Raw genomic sequence first — 26,070 nt, 5'->3', positions numbered from 1 at the left:
CCTCACAACAAGTCCTTTCTTCATCATTTAATAGATTAGTTAATCGATTATAAGTCTTCTTAATCAATCACCCAATCGATTATGAAGCCCTTTATTCACTCACAAACTTCTCCCAATTGATTATCCAATCGGTCAAGGAGCTTCAATCGATCAGCTGATTGATTCAGAAGTTCTGCGTTCGCCCGCGGCCAAGCTTAATTGATTAGCCGATCGATTAAGCCTCTCTTGATATCTTCAATTGATTGAAATTCTTCCCAATCAATTCAGCACAGTGCAATGCATAGTGCTTCGCGAAAATGACCTTCTAATCGATCACTTGATTGATTAAGTTCAGTGTGAATAGATCACCTGATCGATTCACTATGTAGTTCACGAAGAGATGTGCTCAATCAATTACCTGATTGATTAGCATAGGTCTCAATCGATCACCTGATCAATTACCCAACTCTAACTTGCTTAACCAAAGTTTGGGGTTCCCTTGCCCAATCTTCGGTCAACCGTGACCTATTGTGACTTCTCCACCAAGTATTTGGTCAATCTTTTGATCCACTTGGACTTTGCCAACTTCCCGTTGGACTTTTGATCACCAAGTATGGTCCTCTATGACCCACTTAAATTTTTCTCTTGTCTAACCATAGTTAGGACTTTACCTTGCCAACGTGTGGTCCCCCTTCACCCACTTGGACTTCCCTTTTGCTAACCACGGTTAGGGCTTTCATTTGTCAATGTGTGATCCTCGATCCTTAATTCACTTGGACTTCCCTTTGCCTAACCGTAGTTAGGGCTTTCCTTTTCCAATGTGTGATCCTCCTTGATCCAATTGGACTTTCTTTGCCGATATACAATCCTTCTTGACCTACTTGAACTTTTCTTTGCCTAACTGTAGTTAAGACTGTTAGATCGTAGAGTTCGCTGGAGAGGGGGGGGGCGGGTGAATAGCGACCTTCAAAAATTGTTATCGAGTAAGCAGCGGAAATAAGAAAAGTAAGGATAATGCTAACACAACTAATTTTACTTGGTTCGGAGCCTTCGTCGACTCTTACTCCAAGGCTCACACTTGTTGAGTGCTTTCGTTGGGCAATCACTAATAATTCGCAAAAATGATTACAAAATGAGTACAGGAATTATTAAAAAAATACAGACAACAGAAATAGAAGATTAAATCATAGGTTGTCGGAGAGGCCTCGCAGCGTCGCAGGAGCAGTGCGCAACAGAGCAGTCATAGCAGAAGTTGTTTTTTAAAGCTCTGGTGGAAGGCTTCGTTTATAGGAGTGCTTCGAGCGGCCGGATCCCTTCCGGGTGCCTAGATTGTGACGTAGGCCAAGCCAACCAGCGCACTCCACGTTTGTGTCGAAATAGAATTTTGCATTCCGGAAGCCCAGATCCCTTCCAGGCGCCCAGACCACCATTTTCTAGCAAATCCTTTTCCTGTAAGAAAATGTTAGTCCGAGGTAAATACAAATTATACTACCCTGCAAAACAAAGTGTTAGTACAATTAAAGTCAAATAAAGTAGCAATTAGATTCTGTCTCACCAAGACTAGAATCTAGTCATGATCTCAACTTAGATTCTTAAAATGGTTCTAAGTTGGATCGACGCCTAAATTCCCTAACTGGCTCCCCTCCAGTGACTTACATTAACTTACCTGCCAGATATCCGATCAGCCCGTCAACCTGTCTCGATTTTGTGCCAACTATCTGGTCAACCCGTCGACCTATCTGGGCTTCATACCAGCTATCTGGTCAACCCGTCGACCTAGCTGGGCTTCGTTCCAGCTATCCGATCGACCCGTCGACCTAGCTAGGCTCTTTGCCAGATATCTTGTCAGCTCGTCGACCTATTTAGACTTCGCACCAGCTATCTGGTCAGCCCGTTGATCTAGCTGGATTTCTCCTGCACACTCAGTCAAAGTGTTAGATCACAACAAACCTAACTTAACCTACTTTGTCATTCATCAAAACCTGAGTTAGACCGTTAGTGCTAACCGCACCAACAAGGACTTTCCTTTACTAATGTGCGATTCTCATTGATCTACTTGGGCTTTCCTTGCCAATATACGGTCCTCCTTGACCCACTTGGACTTTTGCTTTACCTAACCTACGGTTAGGACTTTACCAGTCAAGTGTCGGTCCTCCTTGACCTACTTGGCATTTCTAACATATTGTCTAACAACATATTGTCCAAACATATTATCCAAATATCGAAACTCAAGCTCGAATATACTCGAGTTTAGTCAAATTGGTCAACCTTGACTAGGGGAACGATTGTACCAAAATCTCCCAACATTATCCTTGTCTCAATGGTCAAAGAGGTGCATGTTCGGTACCAGGGTAGTCAGAGCACCCGGACTAGCCCGGGCACCTAAAGTTCAGGTGCTTGGACTTGGTCCAAGCGCTTGGATAATTCAACTTCGTGTTGATTTGTCCGTCTTCTACTTCGGTCGCTTGGGTGATTCTCCGATTATCTAGAGTTAAGCTCACCTGAACTCAACTCTGGCCTTCTCCTCAAGCAGTCTTCCGCTCTGGCTTCTCACCCCTCGGAAGCGCAGCGTGCATCCTTCTCATCTGCTGACTTCTCGTCCCACGGATGCACCGAACTCATTGACTCACTTCCGTACTATCCTTCTTACTAGCTAATTTTCCTTTCGACTTCTTGTATTCCTAAATTTCTGCACACTTAAACATAAAGATCAAATATAATAGGACCTAACTTAACCTGGTTGATCATATCAAAATCAACTCGGGGTACTTACAGAATCAATTACCTTAATCGATTAACCAAGCTTCTGTTCTCTCCCTAATCTTAGGTCAATCGTTTACCTTAATCGATTCCCTAACCTTCTATTTGTAAGATACCTTACTCTATTGATTGCTAAGCTTAATTGATTAACCAATCGATTCTGGCCCTCACTATGCTTTCGTAAAATACTCCCAATAGATTACCCTAATCGATTGCCTTGGGCTAATTGATTACTCTAATCGATTGCCTCGGGCTAATTGATTACCCTAATCTATTGCCCAACCCTAACACTTGGAATCTAAGTTTATGATTCCTTTGTCCAACATTCGATCAATCTTAACCTACTAAGACTTTTTCACTAAGTGTTCGGTCAACCTTTGACTCACTTGAATTTTCTCTTGCCTAGCCTCGTTGGGACTTCCGTTTCTTAGTTTTTAACTTGGTTTTCCATTGCCTAGCCTCACAAGGACTGTCATTGCCTAGATTCCAACTAGGTCTTCCATCACCTAGCCCCGCTAGGACTTCCATTGTCTAGTTTTCAACTAGGTCTTCCATCTCCTAGCCTTGCTAGGACTTTTATTGTCTAGTTCCCAACTAGGTCATCGCTGCCTAGCCCCGTTAGGACTTCCACTATCTAGTTTCCAAATATGTCTTCTCTATTGTCTAACCTCCAGTTAGGACTTTCCATTACCTAACCTCCAATTAATACTTTCTGTTACCTAGCCCCACTAGGACTTCCATTTCTTAGTTCCCAACTAGGTCTTCTATCATCTGGCCCCACTAGAACATTCATTGCCTAGTTCTCAACTAGGTCTTCACCGCCTAGCCCTGCTAGGACTTTCACTATCGAGTTTCCAACTAGGTCTTCTCTGTTTCCTAACCTCCATTTAGGAATTTCTGTTGCCTAACTTTGACCTATTTGAGTTCTTTCTCATATATTGTCCAAACATCAAATTTCAAGCTCGAACCAATCTAAGCTTAGTCAAATTTGTTAGTCTTAATCTGAGTATGATTGCACCAACAAGTTGAGGTGTGTAGGATATCATAACTTTTATATATATAGCTGAATCAATGCCTAAGGTTTGTCTCTATTGGGACACGACCTCACCGCACTCACTCCAGGAGCTTACCTCTTACCATATATCAAACTTCCATGCTTGACATCCGATCTTTGACCCACTAGGTCTTTTCTCGCCTTGATGTATAATCTATACTGACCCATCTAATCCTCTTGCATATATCTGATCTTTCTGATCTATCTGGACTTTCTACTAGTTCGGTCCTCCCAACCCAACTAGACTCTCTACCTGGTGTCTGACCCTCAATATCCATCAAGTATGCATTCTTAACATGCATTTCAAATACATATGTTCTGACTTTAAACTCTTTGTCATACATCAAAATATAAATTTGATTATCAATGCATTTTGCACTAACATGAAACACTTATGGGTCACTCTTCATGCAGGCGAGTTGGGCCTACTCATGCGGCATGGGTTTTTATTCACACCTCTTGTAGGTGAGTCAGACCTACGTATATGATATGGGATTGGACTTGTTCCTCAGGCCTTAATGAAGAGGTATATAAAGACCTCTCCATGGAACAAAGGAGTTAAGGGTTTTTATTTTTCTCCTCCTCTTAGTTTTGTGTTGTCGACTTCCTCCTTGTGCTGGTAGTTCCCTTTGTGTCACCTCTCTCTCTCTCTCTCGCTCCATTTGTATTGTCTCTTCTACTTGGCTAGTACCAAGCAGAGATACAACTTATGGCTTGAGAAGTCATCTTAAAGATATCTCGACGTAAATACTAATAGAGGTAAGTCTTGTGAGGCTTGCTAGGTGATTTCTTTTCATCTAACATCGTTGAAAAGGTATAACTTCTAAACAACCTTTTTGATCTACGTTTATGTCTTGCAGATGTATGATCCTATTTATTTGGGATGTGCAAAATTTTTGATTAAATTGTTTCATTTTCCCTGCGTGTTTTATCAAAAACATATGTTTTGTATCGTGAAATCCCCAACAGTGAGCGTATGATCTGATCTGCGAAAGATTTGAACTCTCATTACATGAGAGTTCATCCTACCTCTTACCATTACACCGTGCTTCAAGGCATGAAATATATATATATACCTTCACACCATTATGTGAGCGACTATGGGCAACATTCGATGTGGGCACCTAACGTGACCAAAATCCAATTTTTTTAATCTCTCTCTCATCTACATGTAACAACTATCTTCTTTCTCCTTTGATTGCATGCAACAACCACTGTATTATTGATTTTTAAAAATCAACACCAAGATGTTGCTGGTATTTTAAAACTAACACCCAACACCACCTTAGTATTGGAAAACCATTACAAAGGTGGTGTTGATTTTTACAAATCAGTACCAAGGTGGTGTTGGTACCACCAAACCAACACAATCCAACTGTTGGAGTGTATACTGAAAGCCTAAGTTTTTGTAAACATTTATTATGAATAAAGAATCACATTTGGTCAAATTGTCTACATTTAGTTGTAGTTGTTCAATTAATTTATATTGTAGATAACATAGTATGTGGTGCTACATACAGAAGATGATGTTATCAGTACCTTATAAATTATAAACAGTAGCTCACGACCAAAATGGAAAGGAACAAACCATTGGAAGGTCGTAGTGTAATTAGGAATTAGTTTATCTTGACTATATAATTACACTAGTACACTTAGAGTGTATTGAGTAGGACCATTTGAGGTTGTTTCTTTTATATTGACTTTATAAAGGAACAAATACCTCAGTTATTATGGAAGTGTGTGCTCTTAATCCTAATATAATAACAAGCACATATATTTAATATTTATTTCTTTAATTTATCAATGGGTGAGATTTAGTTCGATAAATCAATAAGCTCGATAAGTTGGAAAATGATATTACTTATAGTGTGTGTTGTTGATTATAGAAGAAAACTGTGTCCTAGAGATACTAGGTTGATAATGTCCCCAAGAGGAGCTCATAAGGATTGTCATGTTAAACCCTGCAGGTGGACTTAGTCCGACATGACGATAAGGTTGAGTGGTACTACTCTTGGACTAAGATATTAATTAAATGAGTTGTCAGTAACTTACTTAATTAGTGGACATTCGATATCTTAAACACAGAGAGACTAATACACTCATAATAAGAAGGAGCCTAAAAATGTAATTTGGGATTGGTGCGGTAGTTCAATAATAGTTCTCTAGTGGAATGAATTATTATTGATAAAATTAAGTTGTGTGTTCGGGGCGAACACGGGATGCTTAATTTTATCGGGAGACCAAAACCAATTCCTCCTCTCGGTCCCTATCGTAGCCTCTTATTTATAGAGTACTATACCCACCTATACCCACCTTCTATACCCAACTAAAGGGGGCCGGCCAAGCTAGCTTGGAATCAAGCTAGGGCCGGCCTAAGCATGGTTTAGGGTGGCCGGCCCTAGCTTGAACCCAAGCTAGAGGGGGCCGGCCATAATTAAATTAAAAAGAATTTTAATTTTAATTTTTATTATGTGGAAGATAAAATTTATTACAGAGAATTAAAATTAAAATATCTCTCTTTAAAGGATCTACAAAAGATTAAAAGAAAGAGATTAGATCTCTTTCCTTATTTGTAGATTGGAAAGATATTTTATTTTTTCTCTTTAAAAATTATTCACATGATTGAAAATTAAAACTATAGAAATTTCTTTTTATTAATCATGAAGGGATTTTAAAGGAAAATTTTATTTTTTAAAATTTCCAAAGACAAATAAGGAAGTTTTAATTGTTGATTAAAAATTGGCTTATTTGTTCTCCATGAGGTGGCCGGCCACAATTCAATTAATTAGGAAAATTTATTTATTTTTTCTTAATTAATTGTTGTAAAGGAAATTAAGGAAATTTTATTGTAATTAAATTTCCTAATTTACCAAGGCTAAGGAATATAAAAGAAGGGGTGGGGGTGCCTTCATGGGTAACAACCTCTATTATTTCTCTCCCTCTTTTCCTTGGCGTTGTGGCCGGCCATCATCCTCTCCCTCTCTTCCTCTTGTGGTGGCCGAATCCTTCATCTCCCTTGGAGCTCTTGTGGTGGCCGGATACTGCTTGGAGAAGAAGAAGAAGAGAAAACTTGCATCCCTTGGAGCTTGGTTGGTGATTTGTTCTTCATCCTTGGTAAAGCTTCCTTGTTGTGGCCGAACCTAGCTAGGAGGAGAAGAAGGTGGTTGGTGGTTTCTCATCTCGGAAGATCGTTGCCCACACAACGTCCGAGGTTAGAAGAGGAATACGGTAGAAGATCAAGAGGTCTTTCTACAAGGTATAACTAGTAATTTTTCCTTTCCGCATCATACTAGTTATTTATGGAAATAATACCAAATACAAGAGGCTTACGATTCTAGTATTTCGAATATGTTTTTCGATGTTGTGTTCTTTTGTTTTATTTTTCCTTATGATTTGATTATTTTTTTCGGTTAACCTAAAGTTATTTTAGGAAATTAAATATTAGCTTTCCATAAAAGGTTTTGTCTAGTCGGTGGTGGTTGCTCCCATATCCAAGAAGGCTGTGTGCCGCGCCACGTCAGTACTGGGAACCAATTATGGAAATTAATATTTAATGGAATTAATAACTTAAGGTGATTTGGGTCAAACGTGTTAAGTTCCGCAGGAGACCCAAGTCAAAACCTAAAAGAACGAATAGATTAAGTTTTGGATCAAACGTGTTAAGTTCCGCAGGCGATCCAAGATTTAATTTAAAAGAACACATGGTAGCTAGGAAAAGGTTCAGACCTTTGTACAAAATTTTTGTACAGTGGAACCTCTAGGTTTTCCGAGTAGCAACCAACACCAACTTAGTGCTAGTTATAAAAATCAGCACCAAGGTGATACTGATTTAACAAAGATGGTGCTGGTTTTTACAAACCAGCACTACATTGGCACTGGTTTGTAAAAATCAACACCCTAAACCCTAAAACTAGAACCTAGTACCATCTTGGTGCTAGTTTATAGAAGGTGAAAGTGATACTGGTTTGTAAAACCCAGTACTAAGATAGTGCTGGCACCACCAAATCAACACCATCCACGTTGGTGCTGATTTGTAGAAACCAGCATCAAGATAGTGTTAGGTGCTAGTTTTAGGTTTTAGGGTTTAGAGTGCTGATTTTTACAAACCAGCATCACCAACACTATCTTTGTAAAAACCAACACCACCTTGGTGCTGGTTTTTATAAATCAGCACCAAGGTGGTGCTAGTTTCTACAAACCAGCACCACCTTGGTGCTGGTTTGTAAAAACCAACTCCACCACCAAGGTGGTTTGGCTTTTTAAAAATCAATACTATAGTGATTGTTGCATGCAATTAAAGGAGGGAGAAGAGGGAATTTCATTTTAATTTAAGAGAAAAGAAAGAAAAGTTGTTGCATCCAGATAAGATAAATTTAAAAAAAAAAATAGATTTTGACCGTGTCAGATCGATCATGTTAGATGTCGCCCACAATCGCTCAGCTAAGGGTGTGTAGGGTAACATTCTTGTATATATATACAGATGATTCGACTAATCCTGAAGGTGACTGATCTACCCCATGTAAGTTTTCCACCAACTAAATCAGGAAGTAAAGATGGGACAAGGCGAATGACCCAACTTCACAAGTAATTCAAACTCCTTAGGTGTAATATGCCTTGAGTGAGATTCGAACCCTTGTTACCTAGGGAGCCTGTCCTACTTTTATTAATCCAGGTATTCAACTCTTCTAACCAACCAATCCTTGAGGTGACTAGTCCGGTCCCACACAAGTTTTCCATAGGCCCCGAGTGTAAATCCGGAAGTTTGAATGATTTTTTTGGATAATTCAGGTATCTAACTTTTTTGAACCGACTAATCCTAGAGATGATCAACATGATCCCATATAAGTTTTTCACTGACCACCAGGGTAAATATGTGTTGTTGAGGTTAGCAAACCCCCTCTCTCTTTATGTATATAGAAAGATGATGCCTTGGATGCCCCCATGGGCGTCTAAGTGCATGCAGGGTGCTCAAAAATGTTTCAGACGCCCCGAGTGTCCTGCGTGCACTAAGGTGCCCATGCTATGTGTTGCTCCACTCATGTTTTCTACTAAGTGTGCGGGGGTGTCCGAAAGTGATCCGAGTACTCGAATATATGCAAAAGTCATGGATAGAAATCGGATACTGTATATCTTGGCTGTTGTTAGCTTGCATATGCGTCGTGGGTGCCCGGACGCCCCTCATAGGTTGAGTTGCCTCGGATGACAAGAGTCACCTCGATCAATTTTTTTTTAAATTTTTAATTGCGTTGATAAAATTTTATCTTTAAAATTTAAGAGTAAGTTTTTTTTTAAATTTTTAGTTGGGTTAATAAATTTTATTTTTAAAATTTGGAGTTAGGTTATAGTATCAACAATAAAAAAAATTCAAATAAAAAAAAATTAGGATGTGTACCGATAGGGATAACAAAATTATATCTATATTTCGGAGTATTTAATAATTGGATAATTATGGCAGACCCATATATGTATAAAATACGCCCTTTAATTCACAATTCAGTCACGTGCTTTTTGGAGACGCGGATTCGTGGTCATCGTTCTCGGAACTGCGATTACTTTCCCTTTCATCGCCTTCCAGAGTTCCCTTCCCCTCCCGTCGTCTATAAATAGCGCACCATCACATCTCACTCCCTCCAATTCTCCCTACTCTCTCCTTCCCCAATCGGCAGTACAAGCAATGGATATGGACGGGGAATACAGCAACTACTGGGAAACCAAGCGCTTCATCGACTCCGAGGAACTCGAGGGGTACCACTTCATTTCTCGATTTGCTCCTCCAATTTGTTGGCAGACATGAGTTTCTTGCTCAATTCTTTGTATTTTTTGTTTTTTACTTCTGAGCTAATTTCTGCTCTGGTTTCTTGTGCAGTTGGGGCTTCGAGGAGGCCATCTCCGGTGGCTACTACGACTCCAGCTCCCCGGAAGGCGGCGTCACGTCTCCTGCCGCCACTGCGAAGAGCATTTCCATGGAGAGGAACCGCCGGAAGAAGCTCAACGAGAAGCTCTACGCCCTCCGCAGCGTCGTCCCCAACATCACCAAGGTGATTACTACTTTACTTGCAGCAAACCAGCAAGATGATGTTTTTCGATCGAATTCTACTGGATCTGATCCATGTAAATCGAAATGATCAGATGGACAAGGCTTCGATCATAAAGGACGCGATCGATTACATCGTGCAGCTCCAAGACCAAGAGAGGCAGATGCAAGCTGAGATATCTGCGCTTGAATCGCTGAATCAAGACAGGGCTTCAACTGATCATGACCTCGACTTCTACGATGATCTGCAATTGATCCAGAGGAAGAAGAAGAAGAAGAGGACGTCTGCGTCGGAACCGATCCAAGTAATCGAAGTAAATTCTCTCTCCAAATTCTTGATCAATCATTGAAAAAAAAGGTACCTTTTTGTTCAGAAACTGATCTGTTTGGTGGCCATGAACGCAGCTCACAGTGAGCGAAGTGGGGGAGAAGACGATGGTGATCAGCATCACCTGCAACAAAAACAGAGACACCATGATCAAGCTCTGCGAGCTCTTTGAGTCCCTCCACCTCAAGATCATCACGGCCAACATCACCTGCGTCTCCGGCAGCCTCTTGCATACTCTGTTCGTCGAGGTGACTAACAATTTCAAATCCCCCCCTTTTCCTCGTACCATGACGTCGCTGCATGATCTCATAAACCGGTAGATTTTCTCAAATCTAAGAAAAATGAACTTGGTGCCGTTAATTGCAGCTGCCTTGCCTTCAAGAAACATGCATGCCTTTTATACACATCATCAGATCCACTTTTCTCTTTTCCTCAGCACATGTTTATTAAAAAAAAAAAGAACTGAAAGATGACAATTTCAGCATGTTTAACTCATTTAGCACATGAATCTGTTGACACCAAATCAATGCCATTCACAAGAACATTATGGAAAACGACCTGTTTGTCTCACTGAGAATTATCTGATGAATATCTAACTGTATGCAGGGTGATGAAATGGGGGCTGAACAGTTGAAGGAAAAGATTGAGACAGCAATAACAGGACTTGGGAGCCCGAGGAGTCCTGTGGGTTCCATGAGTTACTAACATGGAACAGAAGACAGCTTCTTACATGATAATTATACAGAAAGAGAAAAAAAAAATGCAAAATTGAGGAGTAAGTTGTGAGTTAATAATACTGCTATTTTTCCAGCTTCTAACTCTGAGAAGAGGCTGTTGACTGGTGTCAGCCAGGAGCAGGAAATCCTTTTTGCTTCAAATAAATAATGTCTAATATAAATTAGTGGGGTTTGGTTTGATATGCTTAAACAACACAGCAACAATTTAAAAAAAAAAAACTTAAAACTGAAAATATTTAATCAGTCGGATTAAATCTCAGCCGTGAGAAGGTTCGCCCTTTCTAGAAGGGAATCTGTTAAGTATAGATAGCTGTCGGTAGGTGAGCCCCACTCGTCAACTGTGTGGGAAGGCGGGCGTAACAAGAACGCGTGCGGTTCGTTTGTGGAGCAATTTCCATCGGTTCCGTTCTGATCCTCCCCCATTTCGTCTCCTCGCCGCTTCGGATCGATGGCTCGATTCCTCTTGCAAGTCCTGTTTCGCGATCGCTTTCCCTTCCACCGCCTTATCGCCATCCGAGGACGCTCCCGCGCGCGGATCATCGAGGTCGACCTCGCTGCCGCGGAGGAAGCAGGTGAGGTCGAGGGCGAGGTTGATGTCGATGTCCTCAGCCTCCGACACCTCGAGAACGCGGTCCACGCGATCTCGGTCCGCAGGGCGGCCCCGGATTGGCTTCCTTTCGTCCCCGGATCTTCCTATTGGGTACCCGCGCCGCGGCGGGTCGGAGGTGTTGCGGATGTGGTGCGAAAGCTCGCGAATCCCTTGACGAAAGAGGAAACGATGTCCCTGACCTCCATCGGCAGATGGCCTTCTTCCGCTTACTTCGTCGAAGGTGATGGATCAGTTTGTTTTTAAGGCTTTTAAGTCCTCGGATCTGTTTGCTTTTCTAATGGAGATCATGCATCAGGAGAGATTTACTGTCATAGCTGTGTCAAACAGCAAGTATGCATGAATTAGCATGTTTTATAACTTTGTATGGCTCTCTGGATACCGTTAAATTTGATCCTTTGACTGAAATATCCATGGCTATATGAAATAATGAAGAGATCATTCAGCAAGTAACAATTGTTAGAAAATTATCAGTGCGATTAGAACCAGCTTGCAATTGTTGAAATGCTGTCTGATAGAGGCAAATTTTACACTGATCTGCACAAACATTTAGAAAACAGAAATTATAGAGCCATATTCCTTGAGTGATGCAAGACACTATGGTTGCTGGGATTGGATTGCTGAGGCTTTGATTTAGGATCTGTAGAATTTAGAACATCTTACATAAATCCAAGCGGAGAAAAAAATAGACTTGCATAGATACTCCAATTATTCTCCATAATGTGATTAACTTTTAAAAAGTGTATGCAAATGACATTTAGTTTAGTGGTAACATAGTGCATGCACGAGTATTGGTTGTGAAAAAACACCAAAAGTTTGTTTGAAACAAGGTAATCTTCTTCCTGCAACATAATATCCTGGATTTTTTTTATAAGAATTTGAGTCCTCTCATCATCTGAACCAACTTGTGAGTCCTTATTTATCAACTCATCATTCATTATTTGATATTCTCCCTGTTCATTTTCTAGGTGCGAAATCTAGATGCTGGATAAGGTGAATACATGACTAACTTTGAACCCTTTTTTCATTAAATTACATCGACTCCTCTTGTACTAAAAACTAATCTAGATGTTAGAAATACCCATTGTTTTTTTTCTTCTTTTTGAGCTTTGATGTTTTGTTTTTAAAATGGTAGTGATTAGCATAATTAAAGTGATTTGATAAATTTGAATTTTGTTAATCATATAGTAGCTGTGGTGGATGATTCCATGGGATCCATGATACTAACTCCATATAGTCTTTTGGATTAGATCTTCTTCTTGTTGTTGAACTTTAACTTTGCTTGATGAGTTTAGGAAAATCAATCACAGTTGCCTCTCCTCATTCTGTAAAGAAAAATATGAAGAAGGCATCGGCACAGTCAGATGATGAAGATTGATTAGTTGCTTCTGATGGATTAAGTTGGCTTGGTGAGAAATTCTTCTTTCACATACTGTTTATCGGTATTAGTTCGCTAATAGCTGCTTGCGCATAACACAAATTGTTGCATCACCATAATTTAGTTAATAAAAATCTGAAAACACTGATGTAATTGCAGGTCACGCCTTGTAGATAGCTTAGCACTTATGCCTTGTAATCCAGGGGATGTAAATAGCGAAAGTGGACCGGATAGTTGCTTCAACCAGCATAAATTGTCTGTACATATTTCGTTTCTTTTTAATTCTCTAATCTTGTTGCAATTTATCGCTATGTATAAGTGTTAAATCATGCTATCAGTGTTATTTTAGAAAGCCAGTAACCTTCACAAATAACTCTACGCAGTAAACTTAAAGATAGATTTGGTATAACTATTTATTGATGTAAGATTAATTGTTCTAATTTTTTCTAGTTGGAGCTGGAAGTTGCCAATGCCAGCATAAATTATCTATCTTTGCATCTGTCCATCTTTGCTCCCTAAATATGGTTTATCGATGTTAGTTTGACCGATTTGATTCATCCACTCTGTTTTATTTGCATAAACTATCTCATTTGGTCCAACATGCTCGACTTGATCAACTCATGTGGTGTAAAGTGATTCGTTTATCCCTAGCATCCCTGTTAATTTGACTCTTGATCAAGATGGAGATAAATTACATGTAATTATTAGCTATTAGTATAAGTGGTCAAAGCATGAGAAAGATATGTTTGGATATGTTCAAGACCTCATATAACAACACTTGATGTATCAACCATCGCACCATCCTAAGAGAAAATCCAAGTAGTTCTGCAGTTCACTTAATCCAATTTATATGGCTCGCCTAGATTTGACACTGCCTGTAATCACTCTCAGTGAGAAAATTTTTGAATAAACTAATGACTGGATTAAAAATTTAGTTCGGTTATTTCTATAATTTATTTTTTTTAATATCAATTAATTTAGTTTAATTTTGATTTTTAATTTTTTTTATTCGGTTAGATTGAATAAATTAAAATATACAAAATCAAATTGAAAATTTTGCATGATTAAAAAAATCAATTTCAGTTTTGATTATTAAATTCATTTAGTAAATAAAAAATAGTTTTAAATCAAATTAATTAATATTTTATCAATTCAATTTATTCAATTTTTATTTAAAATTTGACTGATTTGATTGATTTTTAAAAAATAATTTATTTTTTTTAATTAATTTAATTTAATTTTAATCAAATATTCACCCTTAATCTCCTTTATAATCTCCACTTTGTTTTTCTTTATCTTTACCTTAAAGCTGTTTTTTTTCCCCAACCAAGGAGCTGCTTTTACAGAGGCCAATGTGGGCTTGATCGATTACTGCTTTATTTTTTTTACGCCTGTGACAGTTACAGATTTGTTGGGATGATCAAAAGCATCAAAACTAAAGAACCTTTAGACAGTTTGAGAATGATGTGATACATAAACCTCATCAATCTCAATCTTCATGTGAAATACACACAAAAGCCATCAGAATTATTTGGATTCCCTAAAAAGAGTACTAATAAATCTTATCTAATACTATGGGAGTAACTTGATCAAGTACTTGTCATTTGAACTAGTTTAACAATTTTTTTAGTAATCTAAAAGGTGAAATTTATCATCCAGCGATCTCACGATCATCTATGAAGTAAATCAAAGTAAATCAGGAAGTTATAATTGACCAGTACGAAGAGAATTTTTTTCTCGACTTTACCAATATTCAAACTCTTACCCTATAATAATAATTTTGTTCTGCATTAACTAGCTCAACCTTCTCCCGCTCTTCAATTTAAAGTAAACTTGATGAAGCATTTGTCGTTCAAACCCAATGAAATATCTGTTCTACATCAGAGAAGAAGAGAAGCTTTCTTGCTATTCGTGTTTCAGTGAACTCACCAGCCCCTTAAGCTTTCGCTTTAAACCTCCTGCATCTCTACACGTTTGACTGGGTAGCTGAAAAGATCATAAGCGAAGCTTTTGTATGGGCCCGCCCGTTTCCTACTTTCCTTTCCCCTCTTCTTTTTTTCTTTATCCAACCGATTGAAATATTACTTTTTGGTTTTTTTTTGGATTCTAAAATCTACTCCCTTGATTGCTCCTTAATTGTGCCATTAATTTACCCTAAGCCTATACTAAATTACTCATTTACCCCTATGCTAGAATATAATAAATAAATTTGAAGAAAAATGATATACAGAACAGAAAAATTTTAGGAAAAAACTCAATGATATATATATAAAGTGATGTACCCATAAAATAAAAATAATGAATCATGAATTTATGTATCTATCCCTGAATTTTTCCCTGTGATTTTTTCATTCTACCTATCATTACTCAAATTTGAATATATGTAAAATTAACAAAAATATGGGTAAGATATAAGTCGAATTTCATATTATCCATACTCATCGTTATTTATAAAATCTATCCTTACACCCAATCCCATATCATTGGGAATGTAACTTTTATCATCATCCCCTTCGGAGAATCCGGTATCAATATTCTTACCATCATCTTATTACTATTTAATTCTTTTTAAAAAAATTAAATAAACTTGTGAATATTTATTATATTTTTAAATTCCCATATCAGGTTTCTCATGGAAAAATAAATAAAATATGTATTAGTGAGCAAGTAAAAAGGTAAAGAGGTAAATTGAGTTTTTTCCCAAGCCAAGAAGTGAGCTAAAAATTTATATATATCTATATAGAGAGAGAGAGGGGGATGTGGATAGAATTTTATCACATCCATCTCTATATTCGAATTTAAAAACACCTATATCAGAATACTTAGATACTCAATTATTTAATCAGATTTACATACCGTCTTTCATTTCGGATCGGATATTTATTTTTTCATCATATTCGAACGAAATTGGTAAGGAAGAAAAACAGAGGCAAAATGTATGGGGACCACTGAATAAATTAATATTAACAAAAAAAAATGGACTTTATATTGGTGGTATTCTTGTAATTATTCGGATTTGAAAGGGTTAATCTCCCGTCGAAGTTGTACTCTCCTTCCTCCATCCTTATATGCGCCGTGTTGCGCTGTGCTTCTCTTTTAGATCATTTGACCGTTGCCCCTCCCTTTTTTATCTTCTGCAGCCTCTCTCTCTGTGATCAAGTTTCTATCGTGAGTGACGCAGAAGTGATTCCAATTCCATGGGCAAGGGTCTTTGACTCTTCTCGTGTGTTGAGAAGGTGAAGGCTGTGCTTCAAGGTTAGTGTGTGTGTTTAAATAATTTTATTGTTTAGTTTTTTTTATAGAGAGATGAACAATTTGCAAAGTTGAATGCAAGACTACTAGGAGTTTTAATGCTTTGTCCTTTTTCTTCACGTGGTGATGTTTATCAGTTTCTGTAGAAAGGTAGATCAAAGATGCAAACTTTGTTTTGCTTGATTTTCTTTAGTAGGTTCGTTCATTTCTGTTTTTTTCTTCATATCATCTGATCATGTTTTTTCTTGTGTCCTATAGTTTTGGGAAAGTTCAAACCATCAGATCACCATCTTCTTCAACATATTTTCTTTTGTGCTTCGTCTTTTTCTTAATCATTCCAGCATTACGTGAAGAAATAAGATGTCGAAATGGTAAATCGTTGACGTACCGATTACCTTGATCCCAAGGTTCAGTCTGGAGAAGGGTTTCTGCTGACTGAATTTTCTTTGCTGAGAGAGCAGATCCAAAGGGGATATAAAGTTACCTCCACTGTCGCAAGTTCTTTCAATCCTGCCGGCATACCGATTTTAGTTTATAATTGTTGAATCATCTACTTTCGAAAACAAGTTAAGCTTCAGTTTATACCTCATACCTCAGGAGAGCTTCTCAAACAGATATCATCTTCTTTCCTTCGGCTTGCAAAATTGTGGTTTCAATCTGAAACATTCCTAGACAGTCTTGAAGAGATGGGATGCTCGGCTTCGAGGTTGGAAGATGAGGAGGCTGTCCAGCTCTGCAGAGATAGAAGAAACTTCATAAAGCAGGCTGTTGAGCAGAGAAACCGCTTTGCTTCCGGGCACATTGCTTACATTCAGTCGCTAAAGCGAGTCTCCGATGCCCTTTGCAATTTTGTTGATGTAGATGAGCAACCTGACACTTTTCCGGACACGTTCACTCTGCCTCCATTCATGCCCGTGAAGAAATTGAGCCCCGAAATGCTGGGCATTCCTTTCAACCAATATGAGAAAAAGATGGGGGATCCATTTAACTCTGCATCACAAATAAATCAGTCTCAGGGAAGCATTTTCCATGTTTCTAGATATTTGAGATCGGGAGCAAATCCTTCGGTTTCTATTGAAGAGTTTCCTCAACCATCAGAGACAGTGAGAATTAACACTTATTACCCTATGGAACCTTATGGAAATGATACTTTTTTCACCACTCAGGTTTCACCATGGCACTCTTCATTCTATTCTTCAACATATGATAGGCCCAACTACCCTCCAGCATCACCACAAAATCCACAGTGGGACTCGTTTTGGAATCCTTTCTCTTCAATAGATACATATGGATACGCATACCAGAGCAGTTCAGCTGACTCAATCAACGATGATGATGTAGCAGGCCTAAGACAAGTTAGACAGGAAGAAGGAATACCGGAACTGGAAGAAGAAGGAACAACAAGAGAAGATGATGAGCCTTTGCAGATAAAAACTCAGAAGGAAGCATGCGAAGTCAGTTCAAATGATACTAGAATGAGCAGTACATGTGTAGACTCTTCAGCAGCCAAATGTATAGGAGTTAATAAGTTTCACAACAAGCAAGTCGACAATGTTGAAGTATCAGAAACAAAAGATGCCATTAAACTTAAGACAACAAGAGAGAAGGAACTGGCAGTGAAGAGAAAGTCGGCAGAGGAAACCCATGGTTTTACTGTGTACCTAAACCGAAGAACAAAAGGCATGCCAGAAATAATGAAAGATATTGAAAGCCAATTTTTGCGGATTTGTGACTGTGCTCATGAAGTTTCAGTATTGTTGAATGCGAGCAAGTCCCATTATGCTTCAACTTCAACTGAAATTGCTGGTAAATAATTCAAATCTTAATATGAAATGATTCTGAATTTACTCATGGATTTAAAATATCACCTGCATTCCTTCGACAGTAAAAATGATGAATCCAATTGCTCTTTTCCGGTCTGCATCGTCGCGCTCATCCTCTTCTAGATTATGTAATGCCTTTCCCAGTTCAGGATGTGATGGTTATGATAGCAGCATTGACTGTTTGGAGGAGTCATGCACAACATCAGGAAACCATCAGTCAACGTTGGATAGATTATATGAATGGGAGAAGAAGTTGTATGAGGAGGTTAAGGTAATTGCTGTGATTTGCAAGGTTTACTTTTGCCTCCATCCAATTGATGAAATTGCTATTTATGTAAGATCATGTTTTACGTCCTTCGCAGGCTGGAGAACGCATAAGAATAGCATTTGAGAGGAAATACAAGCAAATGAGAAGCCAAGACATGCACAGTAAAGAACCTTCATCTGTTGACAAAACAAGAGCAGTAGTAAGAGATCTACACACTCAGTTAAAAGTTTCTATACATTCAGTTGAGTCAGTTTCAAGAAGGATTGAAACTTTGCGGGACGAAGAATTGCATCCACAGCTGTTCGAGTTAGTACAAGGGTAAGTTTCAAAATTTTTCTAATCTTTCAAACACTATTGAATTGGACTTACCAAGTATGACAGATCAGTTGCTCTGCTTAGGCAAACCATTCCCAATTTAGTGTAGAAGAGCAAAATTTCTTCAGAAGAAGTTCATTTCATTATTTCATAGTACCCATATACCTATAAATAAGTTCATCTTATTCTTTTCCTCAATTTAAATAGACAGAAGAAAGCTATTGTTAGATCAAGCACACAACAGCAAGCAAACAAACAAGAAATTTCTGAAGATGAATTTTTCAAACACTAGGTTTTTGCAAAGAGACTAATGGAAGTAATGATGGCATGCATTCAACATATTGTATGCTCTTTAGTAAAAGCTGATCAGTTTTGCATACTCAATCTCACATGGGTAAGGAATGCACCAAGAACTAATCTTTATCTGACATCTTGTTCTTTTTTGTCACTTGCCTCGCATCTATCTCCATTATTTGATCATGTCGAATTGCATCAGGGATGAGTGACCATTATTGCATCATTGAATTGAATAGGGAAAAGAATACAGTTGATTCTGTAAGGGTTAAAGCAGATGAAGCAGTGTGTAATCATTGGCTTTTTATTTTGTTTATTTGTGTGTTTGTTACCTCGTACGGTGGGGATCCACCGAATCAGAAGCAAAGTCAAATCACGTCCGTCTGATCTGTCCGCTGTCGTCCTCGCCGCGCAGGATAGCGAAAATGTGGAGGACCACAGCCGACTGCCACCAGATCCAGAAGCGCACGATAGAAGAAGCCAAGCTCCTGATGCTCTCCGCCGCGGTCGCCGCCGGGAAGGTCACGGAGGAGGCGCACCCCCCGTCCCCCAGACGCGCCCGATCCGCCGCCGCCCTCGAGGCGGATCTCCGGAACTGGCGCGCGTGCCTCGAGATCTGGGTGGAGGCGCAGCGGGCCTACGCCCGGGCGCTGGCGGGGTGGGCCCTCCGCTGCAGCGACCGCGGAGACGGCGACAGGGGCTGCGCGCGTTCCCCGCTCTCACCGCCGCGATCCTCCACGGGCGGCGCGCCGCCAGCTCTCGGAGTATGCGCGCAGTGGTCGCGGCTGCTGGAGTCGGTGGGGGAGGCGCAGGCGGTGGACGGCCTGGACTTCTTCGCGGCGGGGATCGCGTCGGTCCGCGAGATGGAAACAACGGCGGCGGCCGCTGAGGAGGATATCGAAGGGGAGGAGGATAAGTGCCGCCGCACTCCGGCGACATCGGAAATGGCGAGGAGGGTGCTGTGCGCGGGGATGTCGGTGGCCGTCGGTTCGCTGGCGGACTTCGCGGCGAGGTCAGCAGAAGGGTACCAAGTCTTGGTGCGGGGCAGGGACGGGAGGGCAGAACCGTAATCATAATCAGCGTAGTGGCACTGTTGTAATTAATAAGTAAACGTAGTGGCAGTGGTGGAAATAGATTTGTTTCAGTATTTTAAAATCAACGCCTCTTTAAACGGACAAGGAAGAATCAAGACTACACATAAATTTATAACTTATTTTTTTTATTTTTATGGGTCCTATTATTTTATAAGTCTATTTTTAAAAAAAAAATTTAATTCTGCCCTTAAGCATATTTTTTTTTCTAAATACACATTATATCGTAAATCATTTAGCATGTATATTATTCTTCCAGTAATTTGATTCCAATAACTAGGAATCTAAAGTATATATTATTGCTCCTGCAGCTGTAACCGAGTTGTATCGGGCAGGATTTGTCATTTACGAATATGCCCTCATAATTTTGCTAGCTAATGCTTTACACGCAGATGTGTTCGATGACCTTTTGGTCCTGGAACGCCACGTCGAGGTTGTAGAAAATGAGCACCATGGTGAGGGAGGAGAAGACGACGAGCAGAGGGCCGAAGGTCCAGAGGAGCAGCGGCAGGGCGGCGTAGAAGAGGCGGTTGCCGACGGTGTTGAGGGCGAAGCCCTTCTCGAGGAGGTCGACGACGTAGGCGACGGTGACGTGGGAGTCGTGGGAGGGAGTTACGTTGATGAGGAAGCAGCCCTGGTTGAGGAAGCGGATGGAGAGGGAGTGGCAGAGGAAGGCGAAGACCAAGACGACGAGGAGGGAGACGAACTTGAGGACAACCGTGAAGTCACCGTGCGCGCCGAAGACGGAGTCGTACAGCGGCCGCTTCACGGAGTAGGTGCTGCTGAGGACGGCGGCGAGGCCGGAGCAGAGGAAGATGGAGGTGGTGGCCATCAGCGTCGACCCCATCATCGTGTTCCGGAGCGTTTGCACCGCCAGTATGTTCTTCTTGTCATTGTCCTATAAATTAATATATAATTACATAATTTAATTTGTTAACAAAGAATTTATATATGCATCTATACTTTCATCATAGCTTTGACCCATAGACGGCGGCCGATAGAGTTGATGCCGATGATCGTATGCAGCGGCTTGGAACTGACCCTGTACCAAAGCCAGAGGTGATAGACGAGGAGGAAGAAGAGGCCTAACGGCACGAGCACAAGATCCAAGTAGCACTTCCTCCACTCCATTAATAATTCTTCCGCTTCTTCATCTCGCACATAAAAAAGTATTTATAGAGGATTATTTGGATGGCAAGTCGGTGGTCAGGAAAAAAATGTCTCTGATTTATGTGTATGGGACTGGTAATACTACTATTTGGGATTTGGGATGAACAATATTATCTTTTATTCTAATAAAAAAATTACGATTGTTTGGATGAAAGTGGTGCTACATCCACATGTTTTGTTCAGTCACTTTCTCGTGTTGCATCGCAGCAGAAGTCAGCTTTCTCCCGTCAATTTGTTCGCACGCCTCTCTAATCTCACGTGTTATGTGATGATAATTAGATTTAGGGGTTGTTTGGTTCTTTCCTAAAAATAAAAATCGGATTGAGAATTATTATATTATCGAATAGAAATGAGTATGAACATAGATATCACTCTTAAAAGTAATATTTGGTTAGTTATATTTTCTATCGGAATAAATCAAAATTTCCTTTTTTACCCTTAAAGGAAAATAAGAGAAAAAATTAGATGTGAGATATTGATCAATGTGTGAGAAAAATATGGTAAAAGGGAATGATGAGAGAGAAAATATGATGAGAGAAAAAGTGTGATGAGAGAAAAAGTGTGATGAGAAATAAATGAAGAGAGAGAAAGTATAATGAGAGAAAATGAGAAAATAGAGTGTGATAGGAGAGAGTATGATGAGAGAAGATGTGAGAGAAAATATGATGTGAGAAAAAGTATGATGGGAGAGGATGAAGAGAGAGAAAATGTAATGAAAAAATAAGGAGAGAGTGTGTGATGAGAGAGATTGAGGAAAGAGAAAGTATGGTGAGAGCGAAAGTATGATGAGAGAGAAAGTGTGTTGAGGAAAAAAAAAAGGGAGTGTAACAAAAGAGATTGATGAGAGAGAAAGTGTAATGAGAAAAAAAAAAAGAGAAAAGAGTGTGTGATGGGAGAAATTGAAAAGAGAAAGTATGATGAGAGAGAAAATATGATGAGAAAAAAAAACAAGAGAGTGCGATGGAAGAGATTGAGGAGAGAGAAAGTATGATGAGAAAGAAAGTGTAATGAAAAAAAAGGAAGAAAGAGAGTGTGATAGGAGAAATTAAGGAGAGAGAAAGTGTGTGATAAAATGATGAGAGAGAAAATATGATAAGAGAACAAGGAGAGAGAAATGATATAAAAGAAAAAATAAATAAATATATTTTGATATTTAATATTAAGGGAGAAAATTTTAGTTTTAGGTCAAGGGTATTTTTGGAATAAGGGAACATTTTAATTGATGAAAATAGGATAATGGCTCATTGAAGGGGAGGTACATGGGAATGAGTTATTACCAAATTTCAAGAATTCATTCCCTTATTTGTGTTGCTATTCCTATAATCCAAACATTAACAATGACAATCAATAATTCTCATTCTCATTCCTCATTTCTATTCCCCTAAATCAAACGACCCCTAGTTAGGTAATTAGAAGAAGGAAAATTAGTAGATTTAGATTAGATTTATTGAGGCCCAATAGGTCTACCAATCAGGCCCATAGTGACACGAACCGGCCCAAAATAAGAAAGATATAAGTCCTTTCGTAGGCGTCCAAACCCTAATCCTAGCATTCGAGCTCGTCAGTGGTGCCGCCGCCGACGTCGCGATGCCGCCCAAGTTAGATCCGACGCAGGTTGTGGATGTGTTCGTCCGTGTCACCGGCGGCGAAGTGGGTGCTGCCAGTTCCCTTGCGCCGAAGATCGGCCCGCTGGGTCTCTCCCCGAAGAAGGTCGGAGAGGACATCGCCAAGGAGACCGCGAAGGACTGGAAGGGACTCCGCGTCACGGTCAAGCTCACCGTGCAGAACCGGCAGGCCAAGGTCTCCGTGGTTCCCTCCGCCGCTGCACTCGTCATCAAGGCCCTCAAGGAACCCGAGCGCGACCGTAAGAAGACCAAGAACATCAAGCACAATGGCAACATCTCCCTTGACGACGTCATCGAGATTGCCCGGGTGATGCGCCCTAGGTCCATGGCCAAGGACCTTTCCGGCACCGTCAAGGAGATCCTCGGAACCTGCGTCTCCGTCGGATGCACCGTCGATGGGAAGGACCCCAAGGACCTGCAACAGGAGATCAGCGATGGAGAAGTTGAGGTACCGCTCGAGTGAGCAAGGCTATCATTATTATTACTTGTCCGAGTTCCTTTGTGTCAAAAATCTTCCCTTTTTGATCCTTTTAAGTTGCTTCAGCTCTTCTTCTTCTTCGAATATCTATGATTGCGGACACACTTTGAATTCGATACAATTGCTTTATCAATTATTAATCTGTCTGTTCTTGCAAACATCCATTTTTACGATTTGTTTTTTGATTCTTATGCTTTCTTGATAGTTCTCAGTATCTGATGAAGGTACAAAATTCTCTAAACAACTGCAATGAAGACCAATTGATAATTGGAATTCTTAAACTATTTTGAGCGGAGAGTTCAAGAGATCCAAGATGGTTTTTTTATTCTAATAATAGCTGATTTAATTGAGTTATATATTATCAGTAATATGTTTTCCATAAGCATCAACAAAGAAATGTAAGGCTTATTTAGCTGCTAATCTCCAATAATTTAAACAAATAGCACTAAATAATTTTGACAAATATACTTAATGAGCGTGGGCACAAGTTATGCAATTAATTGACAAACTTTAAAGGAATTCTAAAAGGGACCATTTTGACACTTTCAATCATTGTAAATTCTTAATAAACATTCATGTATTGATTATCAATTGCTGATTAATTATTTAGTTGCTTACTGTGTGTTTGATTTGTAATTTTTTTAAATTAAATTTTTATCTCGATCTGATTCAAATGGAAACCGATCAAATTTCAATTCAGTTTCCTTTCAGGTTGATTTTGTTAAACTGAAATTATTTTGATTTTAGTTAATTTTATCTAAAAAATGAATAAATTTTATGAACGACAAAGAATCATATTCTATTTTACTTGGTTTTGCATTCAATTAACGTGCAATAAGTATAAGTTCACTTTTTCTCCACTGAATTATTAAAAAAAAGCTTATTAAAAGACATAAAATTTTTTTTTGTTTTTTGTCATAATTCTGTTGTATTTTATTGAAGCTTATTCTCAATTTTTCTTACCTTCATTCAGGGCATGCTGTCTAAACTTAAAATAACTGAAGAACTGCAGCAATTGCTAAACTTTATTACCATCTCCTACCCATACACCAAAACACCATATTTGGTGTTGTATTATTCAATCACCATATTTTAATCTTATTATATTATTATATAATTAATAAAATCAAATATAATTAATTTATAATTATTATTTTCTTTGTCTTTACTTATAGAAATATTAATTATTTATTATAAATTTAAATTAAATGTATTTAGTAGCATATTTTAATTTTAATATGCATATTGATACAGATATAATTTATTAAAATTATTATTTTTATTTTATTTAATATATTTTAATTATAATTATATTTATAAATTATATCACTAATTTCATACATATCATAAAATATTAAAAATTTCGATGTGTATAAATGTAAAATACATTGACATATAAAATTAAATGTATGTTGGTAAATTAAAATGTAGGTTGATAATTAAATTATGAATAAGAAAAATAGAATATTTTAAAAAATAAATTTTTTTTTGATGTGATATGGTATGGGTGGATTGGAGCTTAAATAGTATTTAGTGTTGAAATACTATATTAAATATGGTGTTATGCGTTGGAGATAATCTTAAATAACTACATGAGGATGAAGCTATTGATCTTTTCTTTGTGGGAAAACTATATCAAGATGAAGCTATTGATCTTTTCTTTTCTGGATAATGATGCAGTTAGGTCTTTCAAATGGTTAATTATACATCTAAATCAAATTTCAGCTAATAGTTAGCTGATAGTGGGAAATGTTTGTCGATCGATCACTATCAAAATTAGTCAGTTTAAAATTATCTAGGCATCTAAGAGCTAAATTTCATGGTGAATTGTAGAGATTTTATTCTAATGAGATGATAAATCTAAGTGATGCAATGACAAGGGGCTCATCCAATGGAGGGTCATTGTCACGGTAGAGGTCAAAGGTCAAAGTCAGGACGGTCAACGCTCCTGTATCATCAGTCGATTGGGATAGAGAAGGTCCGATCAGATATCATCATAGCTCGGCCCTTTATCGAGCTTCTGACGCTCAGAGAAATATGTGTCGATGAGGCACACGCCGAGCGGCCAGCCCGTCCAAACATCAAACCTCGGAACCAGCAAAGTAGGGTTGCGACCGAGTAACTACATTTAGACAAAGCTCTGCTCGTCACAACAGCGGAGCTCGAACAGTGAGAGGTTAGCCGAGCGACCATCTCGCTCGGCCCATTAACGGACAAAAGGAGGATCTAGCGATATCCTTTTGGGAGCTCGTGCCCTCGACAGATGGTATGGTTGGCGGCATGGTCAGACAAAGGATCGTATGACAGAAGCTTCCACTGTTATGTAAGAGATATGCTCGGATCGTTAAGGTATGGTGTCAGGGACATTTTCCTGACATGTCTTTTTAAGGAAAGTTTCAAGAAGCGTGCACGTTTCGAGGAACGTGCATGCACGCCTTCAGAGCCCTATATAAAGAGCCCCAAGCTTTAACGGAGGTATGCTAGTTTTTACTGTAGTCACACTGTTACTCTGCTTCTCTTACTCTACTTCTTTTGCTTCCACACCACCGGTGACTGACTTGAGTGTCGGAGGATCATCGTCGGGGAACCCTTCCTTGGCTAGGCACTGACGCTACTGTGGTTGTAAGTCCCTCTAGTTCAGAGTCCACACATGGTCAACAGGAGAGTCACGTCCCCCAACATTCATCACCTCGACTCTCGGACAGGATCAAATTTGGCGCCGTCTATGGGAACGCAACCTGCATTCGAACCGAGAAGATGGAGGACGCTGGACGATTTCACACCGTGATGCTCACCCAAGAGGAGCTCGACCTACTCGTGCAAGATCGAGCAAAAAAGATAGTCGAGCAACAGCAACAGAAGGCGCTGGCCGATCGG

At 39.2% G+C, this 26,070-nt stretch overlaps 5 protein-coding genes and 1 long non-coding RNA gene across 8 annotated transcripts; 4 read left to right on the top strand and 2 right to left on the bottom strand.

Moving 5' to 3' along the window:
• The first annotated feature begins 9,371 nt into the window (after nt 1-9,371).
• On the top strand, nt 9,372-11,072 carry LOC122010320 (transcription factor bHLH35-like). Its single transcript, XM_042566811.1, has 5 exons — nt 9,372-9,538; nt 9,660-9,831; nt 9,923-10,141; nt 10,233-10,403; nt 10,762-11,072. Exons 1-5 carry the CDS (start codon nt 9,468-9,470, stop codon nt 10,858-10,860), a joined length of 732 nt encoding a protein of 243 aa, XP_042422745.1. The 5' UTR covers nt 9,372-9,467; the 3' UTR covers nt 10,861-11,072.
• Nucleotides 11,073-11,101: 29 nt separating this feature from the next.
• Nucleotides 11,102-13,359, top strand: LOC122010322. 2 transcript variants are annotated; one of them, XM_042566813.1, is made up of 4 exons: nt 11,102-11,722; nt 12,468-12,492; nt 12,795-12,908; nt 13,037-13,359. In XM_042566813.1, exons 1-3 carry the CDS (start codon nt 11,341-11,343, stop codon nt 12,865-12,867), a joined length of 480 nt encoding a protein of 159 aa, XP_042422747.1. In that variant the 5' UTR covers nt 11,102-11,340; the 3' UTR covers nt 12,868-12,908; nt 13,037-13,359. The 2 variants fall into 2 exon arrangements, with proteins under 2 accessions (XP_042422747.1, XP_042422748.1); XM_042566814.1 differs by lacking the exon at nt 12,468-12,492 and having other exon boundaries at nt 11,199-11,722.
• A 2,550-nt stretch (nt 13,360-15,909) lies between these two features.
• Nucleotides 15,910-19,298, bottom strand: LOC122010323. 2 transcript variants are annotated; one of them, XR_006119849.1, is made up of 8 exons: nt 19,162-19,298; nt 18,590-19,088; nt 18,251-18,396; nt 17,998-18,129; nt 16,939-17,119; nt 16,715-16,862; nt 16,518-16,639; nt 15,910-16,026 (listed from the first exon to the last, which is right to left on the bottom strand). It is a non-coding gene; the product is annotated as an uncharacterized LOC122010323 (long non-coding RNA). The 2 variants fall into 2 exon arrangements; XR_006119848.1 differs by lacking the exon at nt 15,910-16,026 and having other exon boundaries at nt 16,529-16,639; nt 16,722-16,862.
• Nucleotides 16,816-19,984, top strand: LOC122010319 (protein ALTERED PHOSPHATE STARVATION RESPONSE 1-like). The gene is made up of 4 exons (XM_042566809.1): nt 16,816-17,935; nt 18,015-18,223; nt 18,315-18,538; nt 19,245-19,984. Exons 1-4 carry the CDS (start codon nt 16,816-16,818, stop codon nt 19,897-19,899), a joined length of 2,208 nt encoding a protein of 735 aa, XP_042422743.1. The 3' UTR covers nt 19,900-19,984.
• A 180-nt stretch (nt 19,985-20,164) lies between these two features.
• On the bottom strand, nt 20,165-21,119 carry LOC122010321. Its single transcript, XM_042566812.1, has 2 exons — nt 20,884-21,119; nt 20,165-20,818 (listed from the first exon to the last, which is right to left on the bottom strand). Exons 1-2 carry the CDS (start codon nt 21,049-21,051, stop codon nt 20,303-20,305), a joined length of 684 nt encoding a protein of 227 aa, XP_042422746.1. The 5' UTR covers nt 21,052-21,119; the 3' UTR covers nt 20,165-20,302.
• A 1,516-nt stretch (nt 21,120-22,635) lies between these two features.
• LOC122007784 (60S ribosomal protein L12-1-like) lies at nt 22,636-23,333 on the top strand. Its single transcript, XM_042563311.1, has one exon. It carries the CDS (start codon nt 22,678-22,680, stop codon nt 23,176-23,178), a length of 501 nt encoding a protein of 166 aa, XP_042419245.1. The 5' UTR covers nt 22,636-22,677; the 3' UTR covers nt 23,179-23,333.
• The last annotated feature ends 2,737 nt before the right edge of the window (nt 23,334-26,070 follow it).

Source organism: Zingiber officinale, chromosome 8A, assembly GCF_018446385.1.
Source record: "Zingiber officinale cultivar Zhangliang chromosome 8A, Zo_v1.1, whole genome shotgun sequence".
NCBI lineage: Eukaryota > Viridiplantae > Streptophyta > Magnoliopsida > Zingiberales > Zingiberaceae > Zingiber > Zingiber officinale.
The sequence above is the reverse complement of the archived record's forward strand: the minus strand, read 5'-3'. Positions and strand labels throughout refer to the sequence as shown.

Excerpts from the sequence above, each read along its gene's own strand:
- LOC122010319 (XM_042566809.1), top strand. The coding sequence starts at position 16,816 with ATGGGATGCTCGGCTTCGAGGTTGGAAGATGAGGAGGCTGTCCAGCTC. Across the intron at positions 17,936-18,014 it reads AACTTCAACTGAAATTGCTG|TAAAAATGATGAATCCAATT; the intron begins GTAAATAATTCA and ends TTCCTTCGACAG. Across the intron at positions 18,224-18,314 it reads AGTTGTATGAGGAGGTTAAG|GCTGGAGAACGCATAAGAAT; the intron begins GTAATTGCTGTG and ends CGTCCTTCGCAG.
- LOC122010320 (XM_042566811.1), top strand. The coding sequence starts at position 9,468 with ATGGATATGGACGGGGAATACAGCAACTACTGGGAAACCAAGCGCTTC. Across the intron at positions 10,142-10,232 it reads AACCGATCCAAGTAATCGAA|CTCACAGTGAGCGAAGTGGG; the intron begins GTAAATTCTCTC and ends CCATGAACGCAG. Across the intron at positions 10,404-10,761 it reads TGCATACTCTGTTCGTCGAG|GGTGATGAAATGGGGGCTGA; the intron begins GTGACTAACAAT and ends AACTGTATGCAG.
- LOC122007784 (XM_042563311.1), top strand. The coding sequence starts at position 22,678 with ATGCCGCCCAAGTTAGATCCGACGCAGGTTGTGGATGTGTTCGTCCGT.
- LOC122010322 (XM_042566813.1), top strand. The coding sequence starts at position 11,341 with ATGGCTCGATTCCTCTTGCAAGTCCTGTTTCGCGATCGCTTTCCCTTC. Across the intron at positions 11,723-12,467 it reads TTCCGCTTACTTCGTCGAAG|GTGCGAAATCTAGATGCTGG; the intron begins GTGATGGATCAG and ends TTCATTTTCTAG. Across the intron at positions 12,493-12,794 it reads AAATCTAGATGCTGGATAAG|GAAAATCAATCACAGTTGCC; the intron begins GTGAATACATGA and ends TGATGAGTTTAG.
- LOC122010321 (XM_042566812.1), bottom strand. The coding sequence starts at position 21,051 with ATGGAGTGGAGGAAGTGCTACTTGGATCTTGTGCTCGTGCCGTTAGGC. Across the intron at positions 20,819-20,883 it reads GGGTCAAAGCTATGATGAAA|GACAATGACAAGAAGAACAT; the intron begins GTATAGATGCAT and ends ATTAATTTATAG.